The 25,731-nt window shown below is 37.4% G+C and overlaps 3 protein-coding genes across 4 annotated transcripts; 1 reads left to right on the top strand and 2 right to left on the bottom strand.

Annotated features, from left to right (window-relative positions):
• Positions 1-2,342: 2,342 nt before the first annotated feature.
• Positions 2,343-4,505, bottom strand: LOC144549351 (brassinosteroid LRR receptor kinase BRI1-like). Its single transcript, XM_078298059.1, has 3 exons — positions 3,696-4,505; positions 3,280-3,638; positions 2,343-3,168 (listed from the first exon to the last, which is right to left on the bottom strand). Exons 1-3 carry the CDS (start codon positions 4,503-4,505, stop codon positions 2,343-2,345), a joined length of 1,995 nt encoding a protein of 664 aa, XP_078154185.1.
• A 15,367-nt stretch (positions 4,506-19,872) lies between these two features.
• Positions 19,873-22,533, bottom strand: LOC144549619 (brassinosteroid LRR receptor kinase BRI1-like). 2 transcript variants are annotated; one of them, XM_078298394.1, is made up of 2 exons: positions 20,836-22,523; positions 19,873-20,446 (listed from the first exon to the last, which is right to left on the bottom strand). In XM_078298394.1, the coding sequence occupies exons 1-2, from the start codon at positions 22,214-22,216 to the stop codon at positions 20,298-20,300; spliced, it is 1,530 nt and encodes a 509-aa protein (XP_078154520.1). In that variant the 5' UTR covers positions 22,217-22,523; the 3' UTR covers positions 19,873-20,297. The 2 variants fall into 2 exon arrangements, with proteins under 2 accessions (XP_078154520.1, XP_078154521.1); XM_078298395.1 differs by lacking the exon at positions 19,873-20,446 and having other exon boundaries at positions 20,480-21,013; positions 21,295-22,533.
• Positions 22,534-24,560: 2,027 nt separating this feature from the next.
• LOC144549353 (uncharacterized) lies at positions 24,561-25,449 on the top strand. The gene is made up of 2 exons (XM_078298060.1): positions 24,561-25,097; positions 25,409-25,449. Exons 1-2 carry the CDS (start codon positions 24,605-24,607, stop codon positions 25,447-25,449), a joined length of 534 nt encoding a protein of 177 aa, XP_078154186.1. The 5' UTR covers positions 24,561-24,604.
• Positions 25,450-25,731: the final 282 nt, after the last annotated feature.

Below are 25,731 nucleotides of genomic sequence, written 5' to 3' on the forward strand. Positions count from 1 at the left end.
TTCAATTCCTGAGGTAGAGTTCCGTGGTTGTTCTCTATGCTGATTATCAGGTTCATAATCTTCATTTTGACTTTCTACATATGTACTAGGGACGACATCTCCTGAAGGACTGCTGCCATCATTACTTCTTGAACCTTTTTATATGGAGTTCTATTTAATCACGGGTACTTGGCAGCATATATAAATCTTTTACTGCTACGTGGTAGTTGGGTATTGGACCAAAACAGCATAAATCGGACCAAAACAGCATAAATCGGACCAAAAACAGAAAATTCATCAGTATCGGCTCGGTATCGGATCGGACTCGGCCGATACCGATACGTATCGGCCGATCCGGATCGGTATCGGCCGATATTGCCTACTATGGACTTAACAATATACCAATCATCCAAAATTTATAAGATTAAAACGTAATATTTGTAAAATGAAAGACAAGTTAACAGAGCAGTCTTTCAGCCCACAGCTTTCCCCATGGTCATGATTCTCTCACTATCATCTGGAAATAGCTGACTTAAAGAAAAAATATAAAAAGGATGTAATGTCAATTCTTGTTTAGAATAGCCACAATAGAAAGCAATTTGTATTACTTTGTGAAGTTATTGCAAAACACTGACTGAGTTAATTAAAACCAAAATAATAAAAGCAAAACCAACCTTTCTTTAATTTTTTTATTATTCATTTTTTCCACTATTATGCAGGAGTCAAAATTGTAATTGTATGAATAAAAGTAAACTCAACTTGTAATTGTATAAAAAATGCAAACTTCAGCTATAATGAATCATTGTGATCTCTTTATTTACCTCTAAAATCGAGCAATTATTTGAATCACACAACATTATCTCATTTTTCTAGTTTAATGAACAATATATAACAACGATTCCCGAGGCAACACAAATACGCTGGAAAGATTGTGAAATAAACCAGTGGGGCATTGGTGTAGCCAGTGTATGTCAACTGGTAAGATACTGGTATCTATTCACCAACTGATGGACCAATTGTTCTGTTTAACTTTTATTTCCGTACACGTCTTTCTTTAATTGATTTCTTTTTGCTATCAAATACATAGTTTGAATCAATTAAATCCGGATTTAGGTACAATTGTGGCTTCTTTTACAAATAAGAGCCAACAATGAGCTTTTGCAGTACTGAGCAAATTGTTTGTCAAGTACCTTACTTGAATTAAAACCTTCTACCTTCGCAAGCAACAATCCACTGTTGCTGCCATGGTTTGGGGGCAACAGCAATATCGTACAGCAAAAATAGTTTGATTGAAGAAAAGTGTACCTCGGAAAAAATCGAAGAAGAAAGTACTTTAGCGTAGACTAGCAATAATATTGTAGAGCAAAAAAAGCTTGATCGAAGAAGAACGTCCCTCGGCAAAAAAAGCTTTGACAGACAGAGAAAAACCCTACCCCTGAACTCGCAGCAGTTGAAAGTCGCGGACAGAGATCACGGCTAAGGAGAGTGTTCAGGGAAAATGAGTTATTTGGTAGTGTCGGGCGAGATAGAGAGAAGAGAGATAGAATAAACATAAAGAGACTGAGTGCAAGTTAAGTAGGCCCCATTTTTTACCTAAAAAATGGTTATTGTCCTTGAGACAACGGTAAGCCCTATAAAATGAACAGAGCAGCACGATTTTTTTTTTAGAAACTAGAAATATTTTTTTTATGAAACTAACATTATTTTTTTCTTTTTTTTAACAAAAAAAATATAAGAATTGAAATGTCATTTTAGTCCGAACTTTTTTTCTCTCAATGGTTCTCCTATTCTTTTATTTTTATCTCTCAAAGTTTTAATGGACACAATAACAATATTTCTTAAAAAATCTTATAGTATGAGTTATTACAAATCAGATAAGTTGCCAATAATATGTCTAACATGAACAAAGTTGTACTATAATGAATCTTTCCAAACTTACCAAGCTGCATACATAAACTGTCGATCAAGGAATATGTACAGTGTCACAAAATTGTTATTTCCTTTTATTTTGTCAATACGTTTTCTTCGTTTTTGGTTTCAAAATTCAAACCATCAATTATGACCATTTCCTTTTTTTTCATTATGTTTCTTTTTCTACTTTTAGCAGACAGGAGGAGGTATGATCCTATTACATGGATGCACAAATGAACAAAAAAGAAGACCAAAACAAAGAAAGAAACATGATATAACCCCTTTGACAAAGAGTAAAACCATTTAATCATATATGAAATTGGTAACTGAAACTTAAATTAATAACTCCAAACATTTAATAATGATCAGTTTTACAAATCAGATTTCATCCACGCAGATCTCCCAACACAAATGCTGATAATTCGATAGTTCCATCCAAGACAAATGCTGACTTATCGCAGAAATTGACCGATTATAAACCCAATTATCGAGAAGATGAAGATCAGTAACCCTAGTGCAATCCACCAGCCCTGAGAAGACCCATGATTTGTTGATGACTGCTGAGGCACATCCCCTTTTGGAATGGACGAATCATTACAAGGTGGCAATGGTAATCCGCAAAGACCTGAATTATTCTCAAAAACATATTCGAGGAATGTAATCAAAGAACCCAATTCGGGTATGGGCCCACTTAGCCGGTTATTTGACAGATCCAATGTTGTCAAGGATAATACCGAAAAGGATGAGGGTATGCTACCTTCAAAAGTATTATGCGATAAATCGAGCAATGATAATTGGATTAGGCCACCCAATTCTTGTGGTAAAGGTCCTGATAAGCGATTGTGCTTGAGATTTAAGACAATTAAATTTTTTATGGTAGAAATCTCTATTGGCATTGGTCCCTCGAGCTGGTTGTATGACAAATCAAGAAAAATGATCGATATGTTATTATTAAGATATCTATCAATAATGCGAGTGACACCCAAATAAACTCTAGTGAAATTACAATACTGTGTACTTGGTAAGCGCATTAAATCATCCATTCGGATCCCATCAAATTCCAAAGTACTTCCTACACTATGACATTGACTATTTTCGGGGTTTGCAAAGGAAACATGCTGTTGAGGTTCCAGTGATTTTTCCCACACAATCTTACCAAACTGTTTTGCTAAACTGGATGGAATAGACCCATTAAGTTGGTTGCTGCTCAAATCTAAAAATACTAGGTCCTTACAATTTCCAAGCTCAAGTGGTATTGACCCAATAAAGGAATTATTTCTAAGTGATAAAATAACAAGCTTTTCTAGCTTACCGATCCAAATTGGTATAGACCCTGTAAGACGGTTGCTTGAGAGAGCAATTCAATTAAGGCTGGTGCAGTTAGCTAACCCATCGGTTATTGCACCGGTTAGGTTGTTGTAGTCCAAAACTAAGTTTTTGAGTGACTTATTGAGGGATGAGAGCTCAGCTGGTATCTCACCATGCAAATTATTCTGCCACATTATAATATCCTTTAAGTTGGAGAGGGACCCTAGAGAATTAGGTATGGACCCGAAAAGAAAGTTTAAGCTCAAATCAAGTGAGACCAAGTTGGTACAGTTGCAAAGTGAATGGGGTATAGTCCCAGTAAAATAGTTATCCTGTAAGTATAACACTTCCAAGCGCGATACACTGTAAGTGCACAATGGACGTGGTATTGGGCCTGAGAACCTATTCGCACTAAGATCCAATGACTCAAGGCTTATAAGCTTTGAAATAGATTTGGATAAATTACCATTGAAGTTATTAAATGCCAACTATAGAACCCGGAGTCTGGGCGTTGCAACCATGGATAACATGGGGAATACACCAGAAAAAATTTTCTTGGAGAGGCTCAAATTGATGAGATTCGTGCATGCCTCTATGTCAGGTGGGGCCATACCGGTAAAATGGTTAGATGAGAGGTTTAGATAAGTTAATTTTAGACAACCTGAGAATGTACCAGCAGGTATGGTACCATTGAGTTGATTGGAAGATAGGTCAAGATATTGCAAAGAGGTGCAATTGGTAATTTTTGGTATGGTGCCTTTAATGGAGTTATTGGAGAGGTCTAGATGTTTGGGTAACCAAATTTTAGAGTCGAATAGCCACTGGATATCTTCGGTGGTTGTGATCTTGTTGGTGGAGAGATCAAGCATCTTCAGGTGGGCAAAAACTGGAGAGGAGCGATTGAAGGCCTGGCCAATGTAGTTATTGGAGAGGTTGAGCGACTCAAGAGAATGACAGGAGGCCGCCAGAGAAGCTGTATCATAGATGGACCCTCGAAGGTTGTTACTGGAGAGGTCCAGCTCTTTGAGTTGCATGGTGCAGCTTGCAAGGGATGAGATGGATCCAGTGAGACTGGTAGAATGGAGAGAGAGCGATTCTAGGCTGCCAAGAGAGAGGAGGTGAGCTGAGACTGAATTGAAGTCTGCTTCGAGTGGCTGCCCTCGAATTGTTAGAGAGGACACATGGCTTCCTTTACATGTTACGCCTTGAAATTCACACACTCCATGCATATGGTTCCAGTTGGATAACAAATTAGGATTTGAGAGAGAATTCTTGAAGGAAATTAGAAGATCAATATCTCTGGCCATGGCTGATAATACAAAGAAGAATAGAAGATGCGAAAGACAGCACAGAGTAAGTGTAACAATTGTATGCTGCACTCCTTTTGTCATGTTTCTAATGCTGGTTGTGTTATTCTGTTCTGATTCATATCTGTTGCAACTTGCAAAGCTTCAATTTAAAGTGAGAGAGAGGAGAGAGAGAGAGTGATGCATTTTTCCATGATGTAAAGTGTAAACTGATTCTTACTTCGGTCTTCTTCAGTGGCTCAATTCAACCGTTACCACGAAAACTTCCATCAATTTTCTATGTGGAAAAAGTGAGTTTTGACTAGTTGTTTATTTGGTGCACAATTGGCAGTAAAATATCAACACAAAGAAAAAATAAAAGAGAAAATACCAAATACCCATACTCAGTGGTTCAATGAACTTAGATATCCATATATCTTTGGCCCAATAAACTTTTCTCTGTAGTTTTATTTTTGAAGTACCAGCTGCCATGTACCATAACAGTTGCTTAACTTAATAATTGATCCCAGTTTTATTGTTTTAATTTCATTTGTTTAGTTAATTAATAATTGATCCGAGTTTTAGCTATTTGAAATCTTCAAATGAAGCACAACCATTATGAACTATACATAGAACTCCAATTCCGTTGTTAATGATTTGTTACGAAATACATGGGAGAATTTTAAATAGAGAATCCGGAGTCCATGAGACGTAGACTTGACTTGTAGGTAGCACTTAATTAGCAGTTGACCCTTGAGTTGACTCCAGCTAATATCCAAACCAACATCACACATCTTGCAAAATGGGACGTGACGTTAACGTTGGTTTTCTTTGTAGTGTCTCCTTGTGGTTTTAAGTGGACAGAAATACCACGGTTTTGACATAATTTTCTCTAGTCAAAGATAGGAAAGCGTACGTCCACCAAAAACAAAGAAAAATATGAATGGAAAGGAAACAAGATGTTTTTTTGACTAGTAGGACCAAAACGACTCTAAGTCTTTGCAAGATATTTTTTTGAGGCACTCTAAGTACCAAAATATAAAACAGATCGAGTGTAGAGTTAAAGCGACATAAGACCAAGTAAAAGCAACAGCTTGCTACATGTTTTGGTTCACGAAAATTGATGCAGAAGATCGACTACTGGTCTCAATCTAATTCCTAGTGTTGTGATCAGTGATCCCTTTCTTTAATTCAGAGACTGCAGAGCACTTGAAATATATGCAGTAGTAATCTAGCTAGCTTAGTAAGACAACTATGCACCTCCAATACTGGTTTTCCATTTTTCTGTCACTATGTTTCACCTCTGCATCTTTGCCACGTACTCAATTCCGTGGCACATGGAGGAGACGAAACAGGTAACACTTCACATTGCAAGTCAGTTCCATACCCCTTCGGAGCACCGGGTTTTGCATTAAAAAGCTTCGAGGTCATTTGCACAAGCTGTTAAAAATAACGGCTAGTTGTAGAGAATTGGGTTTTAAATAAAAGATATTTTCAACTTGCACAAAAGGATTGGGTTTTAAATAAAAAAAAAAAAGTATATGGTGAAATCTAAAATACCAAAAAAATGATCTATGTATCCATCCACGGCTTGGAATTGAATATTTTCTCTTGAACAAAATATAATTTTTTTTTTTGTCTTAAATGAAAGAAATAACATGTATGAAAATAATAATAAAGACGTTTTAGCGCATTTCCGATATAAATTGACAATATATTTTGCTACTCCGGCCTCTACTATTATAAGAGGAAAATAAGCTGTAAGGGTAGTTCAATAAATTTTACAATACATATATGGTCATTTATAGTTATCATTTAAGTGTTTATAATTTGTGAGAAATGAATGCTAAAAGTTAATGAATCAGTTAACTTTTGTGTACTTGGTTGAATTCATAGATCAGTTAAGCTCAGGCAGCAAACATTTTTATTATTCTGTGTTTTTTAATTAATCAATGGGCATATTAATTGGGTCATGACTATCTCTTATATAATTTACAAAATTTGAGTACAACATTATTGGACTATTCAAACATTATTGGACTCTAGAGTAGGGCAACATTAATTTCTCGGTAGAGGAACGGCCCAAAACTTAGTCTTTGTAAATTAGATTTGAATTTTCAGGATAGGGCAGTTGCTCTACCATGTGCTACAGTAGATATACCCTGGATACGTGCCGTGAGTCGCTTGTCCCGTGCCGTGACCATTCACGTGCCGTGACTATCTTTTGAAACTTTGGCACGTCACGTCACGTGAAAGATCTAGTCATAGCACGGCACGTAGTCACGCGAGTCACATGTAATTAAGACTATTAGATATTGATTAAATGATGAATCTTGAATAAACTAACTTAAATTATGATTAAATGGTCACGCGAGTCACGTTTGATCACGGCACATTTAGGCACGGTATGACTCATGTGACGTGACCATTCGCATACCGTGACCACCCCTTGATATTTTAATCACGGCACGGCATGGGACCAAAAACACAGCGTATTAGTCACAGCACGCCACGACACGGTACATTTTTTTCCACTTTACAACCCAATAATTTTCTAAACAAAAAAATTAACAAGTCGACGAAAGTTTCACAGCTCATGTTTGAACGAAAACATCTCTTATCAAATATAATAAAACTATCTTCACAAATTTACGATTCTTATTTGGATAGATGTTAAGTTAATTTTTTTTTTTTTGAGAAAAGAAACTGCGAATTAGTGAGGGAGAATTGAACACTCGATATTTGAGTATAATAACTCTAGAATTTTTTTTTCTAGCCAATTGTGCTACCTTTCCTTTCTCATGTTAAGTCAATGTTAAGAAAAAATAGAAAAATGAAGTAGATATTTTATGTTTCCATTAAAAAAAATGATGTTAAAGTCAATATCATTCATCTTATAAGGTGAAATTTGTTACACAATTCTTTATGTAACTTATTGAAGTACATATTTTATGTCTCCATTAAAAACAAAATGATCTAAATAAATTTCATGTAAGCTAAAATTTCATATAAATTTTCACAAGGACCAAGGATTTGACAAAAAAATTAATACTTAAATAATTAACAAAATGATCTTCACTGCCTCGAATAATGTTATCAGAACCGAATCGGACATCGACTCTGTAAATTTTCATCAGGTCAATCAGTTCAAGAGCTTGTTTTTTTAAAACATCTGTAACTTAGTATTTGAAAACCTGGCTGGTTATTTACTTTGGTATCTAAATTCTTTTTACAATGAATAATGAGAGTATGTATTAAATTGAATAAAACATATAACTCTATGAAAGAGTAGCATTTAAAAGAAAAAAAAAAAGATATAAAAGCAACAACAAAATAAAAGTTTGGCATTCTGATATACTCGATACATAATATGTCACAAATAGCCGTACACATTTAAAGTAGCATGACTTGATTGTATAATCATTATTTTTTTAGGGGAGTGCTATTCTAAGAGCATCATTTGAGTTTTTGAGTGCTGAGAGAATTTTTTTTCCAATAATTTCAGTTTTATCCTTTGCTTAATTAAGAAATACTTAATTAAGAAATGAAAGGAGCCTTTATTCGCTCTCCTACTTAATTAAGAATAAAAGTTAACAAAAATAATAGCCCTTGCAAGAGAAAAACCTCCCTTCATATTAAGTAATATTTACTTTCATGTTTTGTATAGAAATTAACAACAAATACTTGTAGAAATATCTACATGTCTCATGAGCCGGAATGACGCTAGACTCACCACAGCCTCATCATCGTATGTGTTTTGATCTGATAATTTCTCTCTCTTTTCACCTCTAAGTCTCATCTCTCTAAGTGAATTGTGTAACATCCCAGTATTTCAACAATTAGAAATTAATCTAAGTGAATTGTGTATACCAGTAGCTATATGAAGTTTCTAATAATTGTAAACCTTTATATATTAAAATTTATATTCTACAAATACATAGGAATTTATATAATCAAAACATCTCAGTTTACAAACCTTTGGATATTTCATTGAATTGGAGTAGAATTCTTAATTGAATAAAATATGAAAATACTAAATTTTGTTATAATAAACTTTAAAATTTTAAATGAATTATAACATTTTGTAGATATAAACATAGTAATTAAAATGTTAAGTTTCTATGGCAGAACAAATAGAGGCAGGGAGTTTAGTGCAAATCAACCAATTATTGTAAAAAAATTATAAAGGGATTTCTTTTATGTTTCAAAATGCATGCATGTGGGACACCTATTATCCACCTTCATTTATATTAACTAATTAACATTTTTGCCACTCACCTAACTCCATTTTTTTTTCTCTCCCGTTTCATTCCTTTTGTCCCCCTCTTAATCATCTACTCTCTCATTCAATATCTTAATTCTCCTCCCCAAAATCATTTTCTTTCCTTGATGAGTCGGCAACTCCCGTTGCATTCTCCTATCACACCATCGTACTTACCAATTATCTCTTTTGGGGTTGACACTCGGAATTTGAAAGAATCGGTTGGAAGAGAAGGTGATTTTAGTACAAGCAAAGCATGGAAGGGAGTAGATGTGTGCATGCTCAAGACTCCTTGTTAATTGATCTTAATTCGGCTTATGGTATTCTCAAGTTCTCTTATTCTTTCTTTAATTAGCTAGAAATTGAAGCTTAGATGTCATTAATGATACCTTACTATTTTGCTATGGGTTCCAATTGAGTTTGTTATTGTTTTATCTAATTAAATTTAGAACGATTGTGAAGAAAAACTTGAAAGTCTTTAAGTTCAAATTTAATCTAGTTTTTGGGCAAATTTGTGAAACATAAAAGGATGTTACAAACAACTTCTTGATAATTCTTTTGAAAGCTCAAGTGGGTTGGACAAAAGAAAACCGATTTGGAAAAAGAAAAAGTGGATATTTGTTTTCCCCAAAAGCTTGATTTTATTCGTATTAAACTTTTGCATGTGGTGTCACTTAATATTCTGACCATAAGTCGAACAAAAAGATGACTCTGTTATTCAATATTGTATCATAATTGTAACAATTTTCTGTCATTTACGAGTCTCGTCCAGGAAGTTACAAGTGTGTGAATTGCGGCTAACTAAATTAATAGAAGACGTCATTGAATTACCCAACTGAGCTTGTAAACTTGGTACAGACATGAACTTTGCGTGATTGGAATTGGCAGGGTTGTACGACCCATCCACACTGCTATGACATGCTGATCGCATCGTCTCAACATTGCTAAGGTGCGGATTTCTAGTTATTCTTAGCTCCATCCAACTAATTTTATTGATTGTTGATTACTAGATTATAATTGTTGATTTAGATTGCTTTATTGTTGATTGCTTGCTTATAATTGTTGATTTGACTTGCTTGATTTTTGATTGCTTGCTTATAATTATTGATTTGTGTTGCTTGAATGATATATAGTTTCTTGAGCAAATCAATAACTCGCTCAATGACCATTCTGACTTTTTATCTGAGTTGCAGGTTGAGATAAACGAGTTGGAATCAGTTTATGCAGCAGGTGTAAATTTGGAGGATCCATTGAAGAACGCGAGCCACTTGACTCTGGACGTGCCCCGCGTTACACTGAACGCACCCCGCGTTACACTGAATGCGCCCCGCGTTATACTGAACACGACCCGCATGTATCTGACGCGGATCGCGTCACAGTCCAACCAGAGGTGAAGACTCCTGAGCTCAAGCCCCTTCCAACCAATCTCAGGTATGAGTTCCTAGGTCCCGATAATTCTCTTCCTGTGATTGTAAATGCAGGTTTGACGCCCGATCAGACTACCAAACTCTTGGAGAAACTGAGAATCCATAAGGGTGCAATCGGGTACTCAATAAAGGATCTGAAGGGGATCAGCTCTTCCATCTGCTCACATCGAATCCTGTTGGAAGATGACCACAAGCCATCTGTGGAGCACCAGCGATGACTTAACCCGAATCTTAAAGAGGTAGTAAAAAAGGAAATATTCAAACTTCTTGATGTAGGTATTATCTACCCAATCTCTAACAGTAAATGGGTGAGTCCTGTCCACGTGGTGCCAAAGAAAGGAGGAGCGACAGTGGTGAAGAATAAAAAAGATGAGCTGATCCAAACACTCGTTGTAACCGGCTGGCGAATGTGCATCGATTACAAGAAGCTCAATGCAGCCACACGCAAGGATCACTTCTCATTGCCATTTGTCGACCAACTTCTAGAAAGGCTTGCTAATCACTCTTACTTTTGTTATCTTGATGGATATTCTGGTTTCTTCCAAATACCTATCCACCCACAGGACCAAGAAAATACCACTTTCACTTGTCCCTATGGTACATATGCATACCGTAGGATGCCATTTGGTTTGTGTAACGCACCAGCAACCTTCCAAAGAGCCGTGATGGTTATCTTTTATGACTTTCTTCAAAATGAGGTTGAGATTTTTATGGATGATTTTTCTGTTTATGGTGCATGTTTTGATTCTTGCTTGTCTAACCTTTGTAAGATTTTACAGAGGTGCGAAGAAGTTAACCTGATCTTGAATTGGAAAAAGTGCCACTTTATGGTCCAAGAAGGTGTTGTTTTAGGGCACGTTGTGACTTCTAAAGGCATTGAGGTCGACAAGGCAAAGATTGAGGTGATTGAGAAGCTTGAAATCCCGACGAGTGTGAAGGGAGTTCGCAGCTTTCTAGGTCACGCGGGATTCTACTGCCGCTTCATCAAGGATTTCTCTAAAATTGCCAAACCACTAACCAATCTTCTAGTTAAAGATTCTGATTTTGATTTCACTAATGATTGTGTTAAGTCTTTTTGCAGTTTGAAAGAAGCTCTCATTTCAGCGCCTATCTTGCAACCACCTGACTGGTCCTTACCATTCGAGCTGATGTGCTACGCAAGTGATTATGTTGTAGGGGCAGTTCTGAGGCAAAGGAAAGACAATAAACCATGTGCTATGTACTATGCTAGTAAGGTGTTAGACGCAGCCCAAACGAATTACACAACCACCGAGAAGGAACTTCTTGCAATTGTGTTTGCCCATGACAAGTTCAGATCTTACTTGGTTGGGTCCAAGATCATAGTCTACACCGACCATGTCGCACTCAGGTATCTTTTGAATAAGCAAGACGCGAAACCCCGTTTAATTAGATGGATTCTTCTTTTACATAAATTTGATCTTGAGATTCGGGACAAGAAAGGAGTCGAAAACACTGTGGCTGACCACCTGTCCCGCCTCCATTGGGAAGGTGATAGCTCTGCTAGCTTGCCAATCAACGACTCATTCCCTGATGAACAACTCCTCTCAGTTTCAGCTCTGGATGCCTCCAATGCGCCCCGCATCACATCGGATGTGCCCCATATCACACCGGACGCGCCCCGCGTCACACCGAATGCGCCCCGCGTCACCACTCAAGCAGTTCCTTGGTATACAGACATAGTGAACTACATAGCTTCTGGGGTACTACCCGATGACATGAGTTACCAGCAGAGGAAGAAGCTCAAATCAGATGCCAGGTTTTATTTTTGGGATGAACCCTTTCTCTTTAAAGCAAGTATTGATGGCATTTTCAGACGTTGCGTACCATACAAAGAGACGCGCTCCATTCTCGAGCATTGCCACTCATCAGCTTACGGGGGGGGCATGCTTCATTCTCTAAAACAGTAGCCAAGGTATTGCAATCTGGTTTCTTTTGGCCTTCTCTTTTCAGGGATGCAAGGACCTTCATCACGGCTTGTGACAAGTGTCAACGGACCGGGAACATCACCAAGCGCAATGAGATGCCTCTCCATCCCATTCTTGAAGTAGAGATCTTTGATGTGTGGGGGATTGATTTCATGGGGCCATTTTCATCATCATGTGGGAATGAATACATTCTGGTTGCCGTAGATTATGTGTCCAAATCAGTTGAAGCAGTGGTATGTAGAAAAGCAGACTCAAAAGCAGTAAAGCGACTGTTCAATGATATTATTTTCCCGCGCTTCGGAGTACCACGAGCTGTTATCAGTGATGGATACAAGCACTTCATCAACAGACAATTCGACAATCTTTTGAGCTGTCATGGGGTGACACACAAGGTAACTACTTCTTATCATCCTCAATCTAATGGTCAGGCTAAGATTTCTAACAAGGAAATCAAGTCCATTTTGGAGAAGACGGTAGCAAGGACAAGGAAGGATTGGTCTCTTAAGCTGAATGATGCATTCTGGGCGTATCGAACCACCTTCAAGACACCGATTGGGATAAGCTCTTTCAAGCTGGTGTATGGAAAGTCGTGCCACTTACCAGTAGAGATTGAACACAAGGCATTCTGGGCCACGAGAGCCATCAACTTGGACATGCTTGCCGCAGGAGAGAAGCGTATCCTTGACTTACATGAGTTAGAAGAAATGCGCTTACACTTCTACGAAAATGCAAGGATTTACAAGGAGAAAACCAAGCTGATTCATGACAAGCGTATCATGCCTCGCGAATTCAAGGAAGGTGATCTTGTACTTTTATTTAATTCTAGATTGAAACTCTTTCTAGGAAAACTTAAGTCTCGATGGTCTGGTCCATTTGTGGTGCGGAAGGTGTACCATTTTGGTGCAATTGAAATAGGAAATGAAGAGTGTGGAACCTTCAAAGTCAACGGTCAGCGTCTAAATCCCTACATTGCTGATCATTCTTACCCCCCACGATCTGCTCAGGATCTCTTTGATCCAACCTCCGTCGAAACTTAGCGACAGATGGTCAGGCTCATGACCTAAAATAAGCGCTTTTTGGGAGGCAACCCAAATCCGTTTTAAATTTCTTGCACTTAGGGTAATTTAGTCTCTTCTCTTTTAATTAACCTTTTATTGTTTGCAAGCATTCTTTTTCTTTGTTTAAATTGCATTTAGGGTGTCTGGGAGACAGGTTCGGCTTAATCGGTAGACGCGACCCGCGTCATGGCCAACACGCCCCGCGTCATCTCCAATGCGCCCGCGTCAGGGCCAATGCGTCTTGCATTAAGGGCAATGCGTCTTGCATTAATGGCAACGCGTTCCGCTTCAAGATCAACGTGGCCCGCGTTAATGCCAACCGACGCAGCATTAATGAGACGCGTTAATCGCGAGGCCCCTTATTTGAACCCCGCAGTGCTTTCTCTTCTTCTCCACCCTCTCCCTATCTACCGTACACGCGACCTGCGTCGAACCCAAGCCATCCCTCTCTTTCCCTTCCCTTCTCTCGCTCCTGCGATCAGAGTGCTTCACCGGTGTTGCCCAGTCCTAACCTCCATCCTCCCCTTTCGCCTCTGCCTTTGTTGCCCCGACCTAGGCCGACGCGACCCGCGTCGCTACTAACGCCACCCGCGTCGCTACTAACGCGCCCCGCGTCTGCTCTTCCCAGAGGTGAACAATGGAGCTATAGCTCAGGTCAAAGAACCGATATCGCACTCGAAATCCAAGCATGTTCTACGCCGTTATCACCTGATACGAGAGATCGTAAATAGAGGTGATGTAAAGATATGTAGAGTTGACACAGTCAGCAACACAGCTGATCCACTCACAAAACCTCTTCCTCAAGCCAAGCACCAATTGCATACAGCTTCTATGGGTCTGAGACACATAGGAGATTGGCTATGAGTTTTTCTTTAGATCTACGAGATTTTAATTGGCTATGAGTTTTTCTTTAGATCTACGAGATTTTAGAATACTAGAGATTTTAATTGGCTATGAGTTTTTCTTTAGATCTACGATGATTGGCTCCTAGCTTAAGTGGGAGATTGTTAGTTTGTAATAATCTAGAAGTCAATAATACGATAAATTATCATAAAGCTTTGTTCATGAATTGAATGTTTATTTATATATCATTTTGTTGCCTTGAGTATTATTGAATTTATGGATCATTTCGAGTTCATGACTGAAATTGTGAAACTCCATAATATAGATAATATATACTCTTAAAAGTCACTGACCAAGGTAATTAGCAGGAACACTAATTACCGCGATAAGGTTAGCATGTGGATTAAAAGATGGTTAAGTTTTACAAACCACCTGACACGAGATGTCATTTTAATCACATAGATACATGTTCTAGGAACATGGTATTTGACAGACCCCGAATGAAACATTAAATAGAATTGTGTTCGTGTCATTTATGTTTTCATTCAGTGTCAAGTTCTACAGTATGAGGTATTTATCGTTCCTACTAAGAAATATGTATGTGTGAGTGTTATCTAACGCTATCCGTAAAAAGCAGTCATAACGGTAGAATTTCCATATGTATAGTTTAGCTGAGGAAGTGATAGTCTGCCAAGAATATTATTTATCCCTCGTATCTCTATACGAGCTATAGCATCACTGGGCCCCTTGGTAGAGTTAGATTATCTGCATGCGGTATAATTACAAGAGTAATTATATTTGATAATCTACTTAAGATCAAGAAAAGATACAGTTAGCAAGGATGACACACATCTACCTTGAAACTGATCTGATAGCTATGAGACAGAAGAACTGACACAAGTAAATTGTTTACTGGATCGTGATATTGTACAGTACATCACCATCTGTGTAATTGGATGGTCATAGTGTATACTGCCAGATGCCTCCTATGATTATAGAAGTTAAAACAGTTTTAACTCTATTTACCAACATAACACAGATCCTATTGGGTCACACCATATAGGAGCTATTCGGAGAATCTTACTGATTAATTATAAATTGATTGTAATTAATATTAAGATGGTTATAATTAATTATACGTGTTATAATTAAATTATATTTGTCATGTTAAAAATGACAAAGCAAAAACTAATGGTTATAATTAGTTATACTTAGTATAATTAATTATAATTAATTATACGTCATTTAGAATGACAAACAGAAACACTGGTTAGTTTATAAACGTGTTTGACATGTTGTATAAAAATTACCAAACGAAAACCGCAGACGAATATAATTGTAAATGACAATTATATATTTGATTTGGATATGTACTATTCATAATGGGTTTGCGTTAATGGGTTTAGAATCCATTAAACTAATCTAACCAATATGAAGTTGCAAAATCAAAATTGAATGCCATCTCCAAAAGGGCATTTTGGTAATTTTGGCAACTTCGGGGGTATTTCGGTCTTTTGGCGAACCTCCACATTTGCCTGTAAATAGAGGGGCATAGGTGAAAGAGAAAACTCACTAATTCACGTGTTAATCTGATTACTTCGTTAATTGGAATTCTCTCTTTCTCTGTTTACGGTTTTTCGGATTGGTGAATAGTGTTTTACCGAATTTAGCGGTATTTCAGATTTTGATAATCAGTGAATCTGATTGACCGAAAGTTCAGTGAATAGTGTTTTTGCAGAATTTCACGATTTATAGTATTTCTGGCAAAAGAAATAAACCGCTCTCTGGTTAGTCCTGGTGGATAACCAATAGAGGTATCACATGTGTGATACTTCGAGTCGATTCCTTCCCTGGTGTAGCTCTACTCGCTCGGTCTGCATTCCAACTGTGATTTGGAAACAAGGTATAAACATGTTATATTAATCTATTTAATTGATAAATAGATTTAATGTTTTAGAAATCAATTATGGAGTAGATCTGTAAATAGGATTAAACGGATCTTCTTGATTCATTTAATCCGTAGCTTAAGGTAGATGTAAAAATTTTTGTTTTACTCTTTCCGCACCTTAAGCAAATAAATGGGTTTGAACCGTCAAAACCCCAACATACTTAATCAATGGGTTTGAACCGTCAAAACCCAACAGTTGGCACCAGCGCCCGACCCAGCAACCAATTCAGGAGCCTAGCCATTCCTTACCCGGTCCTTCGCTACATCCAGAGGTCTCTTGCCATCTCTATCTTTGCACGCGGCGAGACAGTTGCGCGTGTTAATGAGGGGGATCTCTAGTTGATGGACCACATGCTCCGTCGGGCAGAGGAGTTCGAGCGGCCCGATCTGATGCTCATCATGGCCCGTCACTGGCTTGAGATCTAGCGCTCGCCAAAGATAGGAGGGTTTGTTCACATTGGTACCTACGTCACTCTCATAGCTGACAGATTAGGCGTAGCTACCACGGGTCTCACTCTCTCCAGAGGCCCGATCCTCATGGATGTCAGGGCCTACTAGCAGGCCACCTTTATCAAGATCCAGCGAGGAGCTGCCAACCACAGAGACCGGTATCTTTGGCGCATGCCGGATGGGACTCAGCATCAGCTACCCCTCAGAGCACCTCTCTCTTTCGAGGATGAGCGTACTTGGCTCTTTACTGGAGCAGTACCACCATCTCCTTCTCATGCACCTCCCGTCACTGAGGATGTCGATATGACTGATGCACAGGGCACGGCTCCGCAGTTCCCTGCCTCCACCTCTCAACAGTTCCATGCTTCCACTTCTGGCGCGGGCCCCTCCTATCCACCTCCACTAGCTAACCCGACCATCCAGGATGTCTACAGCTTGGTGTATGACATGAGGCACGAGCAGAGCGCTATCCTCTATGATCTCCAGAGCAGGATTACCGCAGTTGAGGACCAGCTCCACGCCTGGTGGCTCGACCCATCGGATGACTGATCAGGTTTGTTCCCTCTTTCCCTTAGCTTTATATTTCTTTATCTTTTGGTCTTGAAGCATTGAGGACAATGCTCAGACTAAGCTTGGGGGAGATTTACCTTTACTTTTGCATTTTAGGACTTGTTTATCTTTTACTTAAGTCATATTTATCTTGCATTTGTATGTGAAAAAATTTGCGTAATTGTTAAATCAAGGGCTTTAGTGAAAAAAATATGGTTATGATTGGATTGACTTTGAGAAATTAGAACTAACCCCACAATTGGTCAAATAACTAATTAGGAAGGGATGTTTTGAGCACTTGAAAAGTTGAAAGCTTGAATTGTATCGAAAAAAACATTTTGAAACTAAACTATGCCTTTTCAATAGGGAATTGGGATTTTAAAACAAAGAAAGATTGGGATATCCATTGGTATGAATGGACCGAAATGACAATTCAATATGAAAAAATACTTCGAATCGAAGTGACATCTCAATTCTTATAGTTTTTTTAAAAACCAAAACAATCAAGTTGGTTTGCTAAATATACTTTTTATTTATTTTTTATTTTTTAAGTCAAATTAATGTTTTTTTTTATATTTCATATTTTTACTCTTTTATTTAATCCTGAAAATAAAGGAAAATAAATTGGACCGTACTATTTGATTGGGACAGAGATGAACTATTGATTTGAAATTGAATTTAAGTAACTAATGAGCATTACATGGGTTGAGATGGTTTATAAAATGTCTAATTATAGGTGCAAGATTTTAACTGGTATTACAGGGCACTATAATACATTGAAAATAAATCTAAGTATTGATTAGAACATATATATTATTGTCAACGTAGGCATAATTATGACAAAGATTGATGAGACTGTTCAGGAAAGATTAGACTACTAGTGATATCACCTGTTGCCCTACGATATCAGGTGCGAGGTTATAGGATTAGTCTGAAATTCATGATTAGGAATTAAATCGTAACTCGCTGTGCATTTTGAATATTTGATTGACTGCATTGATTGAACTGTTGCATCATATGCATAGCCTAATACAATTGAAACTGAATTACAGGTAAGTCTGTTGATTGTCATGTTGATATTGTTTATCGATTGATTGATTCTTATTGGAAATGATTGATTGAGACCACAGTGACTGAATTGATTGAATATTGAATATTGTAATCCTTGAACCTCCATATAGTGGAGAAAAATGATTAATATATCGTAAAGTCTAGCTAGCTACTAGACTTTACTCCATGACCCTTATGCGCATATGGTGAATGGCCCCAACTAAATCTAGTACTGGTTGGATAGGGGATACTAAATAAATGTAAATTGTGACTGTGAGACTAATGAACTGTGGTAACTGTCTTATCAGTGATTTTTTTTCCGATAATGATAGTATTGTGATATTGATTTCGTATTATTTCCGTTAACCAATTGTAAGGATAGTGATAACGGTATAAGCCCTGACACGACAGATACATGTTATGGTATTTTTCAGTGTTACTATACTATAAATTGTAAAGTTAAGAAACCAAACGTTACCAGACTTTATGGTTTAAAAGATTTGACCTAACCATTTATTCTGATACGATCTTTAGAGTTCTGATTTATTTATCTAATCTTTGTTTTTCATTTGGATATTGTTATTGAGCATTTGCATTCGTCATTATGAAATGAATTGTTTATTTCTCATGCGGTGATTTCATTATGAATATGGATTTCCTTCGAATCCAATAATCTGAGTGGCAATCAGCACTGAGAAATAATTTATTATTTCTCACTCGTTTCCCCTTGTGGGTTACAGGTTCATTATGCGAAGTCAGAGAAACGCCTACGTGTTATAATTGACAGCAGGGCTACCTAAAGGTATGGGATTTGGGTTTATTATATCTGACAGGGTGCATAGAATATATCTCTAGCATCATCCACTATAAAATGTCAGATAATTCATTTAAATATATTGAGATGTGATAAAAATAATGGATGTTATTGGCAATGGATAAAAAGATCCATGCCTTATAATATATATATTGAATGGTAAATAGACGCGGCAGGATCGTCGCGCCCCCGGTATTTGGGGTGTGACACTAATAAATAACGTTCTTATTTTGCTTGCTCGAACAAAGATAATTAATCGTTTCTGTTCTTTTTTTTTCTCTTAGTTAGCTCAAATCAAATTAAAGCTGATAGATTTTCTTAGTTATACTAATTAACAAATTTGTAAAGAAAACATATATTAAATTATGATTTTGAAAAACGAGTAAACACAAAAAAATCTAATAGTATGTCCAATATTTTTTCCATATAAATGGATCAACATTATTTTAAAATAATGCTAGCAATGCAATTTTTTTCCATTTTTACAAAAAAAAAAAAATCTTATAGTATGTATGTCCAACATTTTTCTCTCATTGGTTCTCATATTCTTTTATTTTATCTCTCAAATTTTTAAAAGACAATAACCATATTTCTTAAAAAATCTTATAGTATGAGTTATTACAAATCTGATAAGTTGCCAATAATGTCTAACATGAACAAAATTGGATTTCCTAAATTTAATCGGAAACTGTGTTCATCAAGGATTTCCTAAACTTCCAAACTTCATACGTACACAATGGATTTCCTAAACTTAATCAGAACTGTGTTGATCAAGGATTATGTACAGTATCACAAAATTGTTATTTCCTTTTATTTTGTCAATACATTTACTTCGTTTTTGGTTTCAAAATTCAAACCATCAATTATATATGATCATTCTGTTTTTTTTTTATTATGTTTCTTTTTCTACGATCGTAGCAGACAGGAGGTATGATCCTACTATATATAGATACACAAATGAAACAAAAGAAAGAAACATGAAATACCCCCTTTGACAAAGAGTAAAACCAATAATTAATCATATATGAAATTTGTAACATAAACTTAAATTAATAACTCCAAAATATTTAATAATAAGTTATACAAATCAGATTTCATCCAAGCAGATCTCCCAACATAGTACATGCAGATAGATAGTTCCATCCAAGACAAATGATGACTTATCGCAGAAATTGACCGATTATAAACCCAATTATCAAGAAGATGAAGATCAGTAACCCTAGTGCAATCAACCAGCCTTGAGAAGACCTATGATTTGTTGATGACTGCTGAGATACATTACCCTTTGGAATGGACGAATCATTACAAGGTGGCAATGGTAACCCGCAAAGACCTGAATTATTCTCAAAAGCATATTTGGGGAATGTAACCAAAGAACCCAATTGGGGTATGGGCCCGATTAGCAGGTTATTTGACAGATCAAATGATTGCAAGGATAAGGCCGAAAAGGATGAGGGTATGCTGCCTTCAAAAGTATTGTGTGATAAATCGAGCTTTAATAAGTGGATCATGCCACCCAATTCTTGTGGCAAACGTCCTGATAAGCGATTGTGCTTGAGATTCAATACCATTAAATTTCCTATTGCAGAAATCTCTGTTGGTATTGGTCCCTCGAGCTGGTTGTATGACAAATCAAGAAAAATTATTGAATTTGGATCCATAGTGCCAGTGACACCCAAATAAACTCTAGTGAAATTACAATACTGTGTACTTGGTAAGCGCATTAAGTCATCCATTCGGATCCCATTAAACTCCAAAATACTTCCTGCAGTATGACATTGACTATTTTCGGGGCTATATAAGGAAACATACAGTCGAGGTTCCAGTGATTTTTCCAACACAATCTTACCAGATTGTTTTGCTAAACTGGATGGAATAGACCCGTTAAGTTGGTTGCTGTTCAAATCTAAAAATACCAGGTCCTTACAATTTCCAAGCTCAGGTGGTATTGACCCAATAAAGGAATTATTTCCAAGTGATAAAGTAACAAGCTTGTCTAGCTTACCAATCCAAATTGGTATCGACCCTGTAAACCAGTTGCTTGTGAGAGAAATCCAGTTAAGGTTGGTGCAATTAACTAACCCATCAGGTATTGCACCGGTTAGGTTGTTGTAGTCCAAAAGTAAGTTTTTGAGTGACTTGAGGGATGAGAGCTCAGATGGAATCTCACCATGCAAATTATTCTGCCACATTATAAGATCCTTTAAGTTGGAGAGGGACCCTAGAGAATTAGGTATGGACCCAAAAAGAAAGTTCAAGCTCAAATCAAGTGAGACCAAGTTGGTACAGTTGCAAAGTGAATTGGGTATAGACCCAGTAAAATAGTTATCCTGTAAGTATAACACTTTCAAGCGTGATACACTGTAAGTGCACAATGGATGTGGTATTGGGCCTGAGAACCTGTTCGCACTAAGATCCAATAACTCAAGATTTGTAAGCTTTGAAATAGATTTGGATAAATTACCATTGAAGTTATTAAATGCCAACTCTAGAACCCGGAGTCTGCGCATTGCAACCATGGATAACATGGGGAATACACCAGAAAAGTTATTCATGGAGAGGCTCAGAGTGACAAGATTTGTGCATGCCTCTATGTCAGGTGGGACCATACCGGTAAAATTGTTAGATGAGAGGTTTAGATAAGTTAATTTTAGACAACCTGAGAACGTACCAGCCAGTATGGTACCAATGAATTGATTGGACGATAGGTCAAGATATTGCAAAGAGGTGCAATTGGTAATTTGTGGTATGGTGCCTTTAATGGTGTTATTGGAGAGGTCTAGATGTTTGAGTAACCAAAGCTTAGAGAATAGCCACTGGATATCTTCGTTGGTTGTGATCTTGTTGGTGGAGAGATCAAGCATCTTCAGGCGGGTAAAAACTAGAGAGGAGCGATTGAAGGCCTGGCCAATGTAGTTATTGGAGAGGTTGAGTGACTCAAGAGAATGACAGGAGGCCGCCAGAGAAACTGTATCATAGATGGACCCTCGAAGGTTGTTACTGGAGAGGTCCAGCTCTTTGAGTTGCATGGTGCAGTTTGCAAGGGATGAGATGGATCCATTGAGATTGGTAGAATGGAGAGAGAGCGATTCTAGGCTGCCAATAGAGAGGATGTGAGCTGAGATTGAATTGAAGTCTGCTCCGAGTGGCTGCCCTCGAATGGTTAGAGAGGACACGTGGCTTCCTTTACATGTTACGCCTTGAAATTCACACACTCCAAGCATATAGTTCCAGTTGGATAACAAATTAGGATTGGGGAGAGAATTCTTGAATGAAATTAGAAGATCAATATCTTTGGCCATTGCTGATAATACAAAGAAGAATAGAAGATGCGAAAGACAACACAGTGTAAGTGTAACCATTGTATGCTGCACTCTTTTTGTCATGTCTCTAATGCTGGTTGTGTTATTCTGTTCTGATTCATATCTGTTGCAACTTGCAAAGCTTCAATTTCAAGTGAAAGGGAGAGACAGAGAGAAAGAGAGAGAGAGAGAGAGAGAGAGAGAGTTTGGCAGCTGCTGCCAATATTTCAAAAGCGAGAGAGAGAGAGAGAGAGAGAGGAGAGAGAGAGAGCAAGGGAGAGAGAGAGAGTGCTATATTTTTCCATGATATAAACTGATTCTTAGTTCTGTCTTCTTCAGTGGCTCAATTCAACCGTTACCACGAACTTTGATCAATTTTCTATCTGGAAAAAGTCAAGAGTTTTGGCTAGATGTTTATTTTGTGCCCAATTGGCAGTTAAATATCAACACAAAGAATAAATAAAAGATAAAATACCAAATACCCATACTCAGTGGTTCAATCAACACTACCCTTTCTTTATTTTGTCCTGTTTTTGTTCTGAGGAGCTTGGCAAAAATTCCGATAGCTTCCAACATGACACATCTTGCAAAATGGGAGGCGACGTATAGTTTTAATTGGACAGAAATGCTACAGTTTTAACATAATTTTCTCTGGTCAAAAGATCGAGTACGCCTTCACCACTGATTCCATATCTTCTTAGGAGGACTAGGAGGTGTGGAGTAGAAAGATAGGAAACGTACGTCCACAAAAACCAAAGGAAAAAGACTCTAAGTCTTTGCAAAAAAATTTGACTAGTAGCATCAAAACGACTCTAAGTCTGCAAAATTTTGATTTTTTTAGGCACTCTACAAGTACCAAAATATAAAACAGATGAAGTGTAGAGTTGAAGTGACAGGGGCGGATCCAGGATTTTCGTCGAGGGTTTGGGGGAGGGGGGATCGGTGGGAAAAAAAAAATATCAAACTGGGTTTAGTGATAATTGAGTGCTAATTGAGTGCAGTTGGAACAGCAAATTCAAGCTCTTGATGCCAAGCAGATAAATTAGGGTTTGCAATTTTATAGATTTATCTTGATCGATAATGAATCATGTGTTTGGATAATTAATGTTTGTTTAATCTAATTTATTAATGTATTCGGAGCTGTATATGCTGTCATTATTTTCAGCAATAACTATTGACTGTAATGGACGTATACCATTTGTTACTGGAGCTGCATGCTGCATTAATTTGTCAGTATTTCTTTCGTTAAAAGTGCATTTTTTATTTGAAATTATATGTTTGTGGAGTCTCTGCATGATTCACAAAATTAATAATGAGATTGCTGCCATCCCAAGCCTGGCATCATGCAGCTATCGATCTCAGCTGAACTCAAGAGCTAGAATCGAGATTAGAAACATGAAATCAATTTGATGGATTTTGATTAAAGAACAAGAAGAAGAAAAAATATATATATATAAAAAAAAATGTTGAGAAATAGGATCTAGGATCTCAGATTAATAATCATCATAGATCTAGAAATAGAAGGTTAGGATTAAATCAAGGAAGTAAAGGGGCCTCCTTGCATATATTCAACAAATAGGTATACTGTACATAGGTACAAGGTACAAACGGTAACAAAACAGTAGCTTAGATGTTTGTAATATATATAGGAATGGAAACAGTGTAAAGAACTGATTTGAATGAAATAATTGTTTTCTCAAAATAATCTCTCATCAGAAATTGCATAAATTCAACATGGTATCAGAGCATCAGTCTCTGTGACCGAAAAAATATCTTCCAAATTCTTACCAGCAAAACTGGTATATACACAAGCAAAATCAAAACCCATAAACAGAAGTCTAGCACGTCAAAGAGATGGCTTCAGAGGGGCAGCATTCGAAAGAAGCCACCAATACCTCAAAACTCACAAACTCATTGCTCAACGGCCAAAACTATCTCTCATGGGCAAATGCCGCAAGATTATCTCTCAGTGGAAGAGAGGTTTTAGAATTCATCACAGGAGAGTCTGAAAAGCCGGTTCCAAAAAAGAAAGATGAGGCAACTGAGGCCGAAAAAAAGGCAAGAAAACAGTGGCAATCTAAGAATGACAGAGTCATGACATGGATCATGCAATCCATGGAGCCGAGTGTTTCAGAAATATTCCTTGGCCATGAAACAACTTTCTCACTGTGGGAAGGCATAAAAACGATGTATGGCCGACAAAACAACAATTCCCACATTTATCGATTAAAACTAGAAATCCAGCAAGAACAACAAGGGTCAAGGAGTAATATAGAGTACCTAGGTGCTCTTCAAAAGAAATGGCATGAACTTCGAGTTTATCGGCCACCCATACCAGATCCAATAGCCATTCAGAGAGAAGAAGAAGATAAAATCATCCAATATCTCGCGGGTCTCAATCCAAGCTATGAAGCCGTAAAATCACAACTTCTTTTAACAACTTCCCTTCCCTCCTTTGCTCAAATTACCACCATGGTGGAGCAAGAAGAAAGCCGACGGCTTGCTATGAGTGGTCCACAAGTCGGTGGCAGCGAGGGACACGAGACTCATAGCTTTGCCACAAAAAACCCCAATTTCGGAAAAAACCCTAACTTCCCAAATTACTCAAACCGGTCAAGTATCAAGGGAGATAGATGCTCTCACTGCAAAAAGGAGGGTCACCAAGCCGAAAAATGCTATTTTCTTCACCCACATCTCAGGCCGAAGTGGTGGGATTCAAAGAGGGGAGGGGGAGACGTGAAAATGGCGGACTGGAATGAAGGGAAGAAGAGAAAGAAAGGGGCTGAGTCGCGTGGGGGCTATTCTGCTCAAACTGAACCCAACCGGCCAATAAAAATGATTGGTTCAAGTGAACCAGGGTCTAACCCAGATGGCGCTGGCGGGTCAAGCGGGTCAGATCCGATGCAGCAGTTTTTTGAGCAGTTCTCTGTGTGGTTCTCCAAGAAAAATTCAAACAACACTTGTGGTATTGTCTCTAACTCAAATTATTTAAATTTGTATAATCAAATAATTATAGATAGCGGTGCCACTGACCATATGTTTGGAAATAAAGACCTTCTTACAAATTTAGACATGGCAAAAAATAATCAATTTGTATTAGTGGCCAACGGTATGAAAGCACAAATTAATGGTGTAGGAGAAATTGATATTTTTAACAAAAAAGTTCATAATGTTCTATATCTTGATACATTCCCTATAAATCTAATTTCCGTAAAAAAACTAACATATGAGTTTAATTGTGACGTAATTTTCTCATATAAAAATGTTATCTTTCAGGACCGGGAAACCGGGAGGAAGATTGGGGAATGTTTTCTTGAAAATGGACACTATCTCTTGAATTTACAAGAATTAAACGTTTGTGCTTCCGCTAAATCTATTAACCAAGACATTTGGCATAAGAGGCTTGGGCATCCTTCCAACAAGATTTTAAATAGTGCACTAGATTTTTCATTTTCAAATTGTATCAATTGTGACATATGCAAGTTGGCAAAACCAACAAAGCTTCCTTTTCTCCAATCAAATAGCAAAAGTGAAGCATTGTTTGATTTAGTTCACTCCGATGTATGGGGTCCGGCCCCAATTAACTCTTATAATGGATT

This window comes from Carex rostrata, chromosome 35, assembly GCF_964058835.1.
Source record: "Carex rostrata chromosome 35, lpCarRost1.2, whole genome shotgun sequence".
NCBI classification, from domain to species: Eukaryota; Viridiplantae; Streptophyta; class Magnoliopsida; order Poales; family Cyperaceae; genus Carex; species Carex rostrata.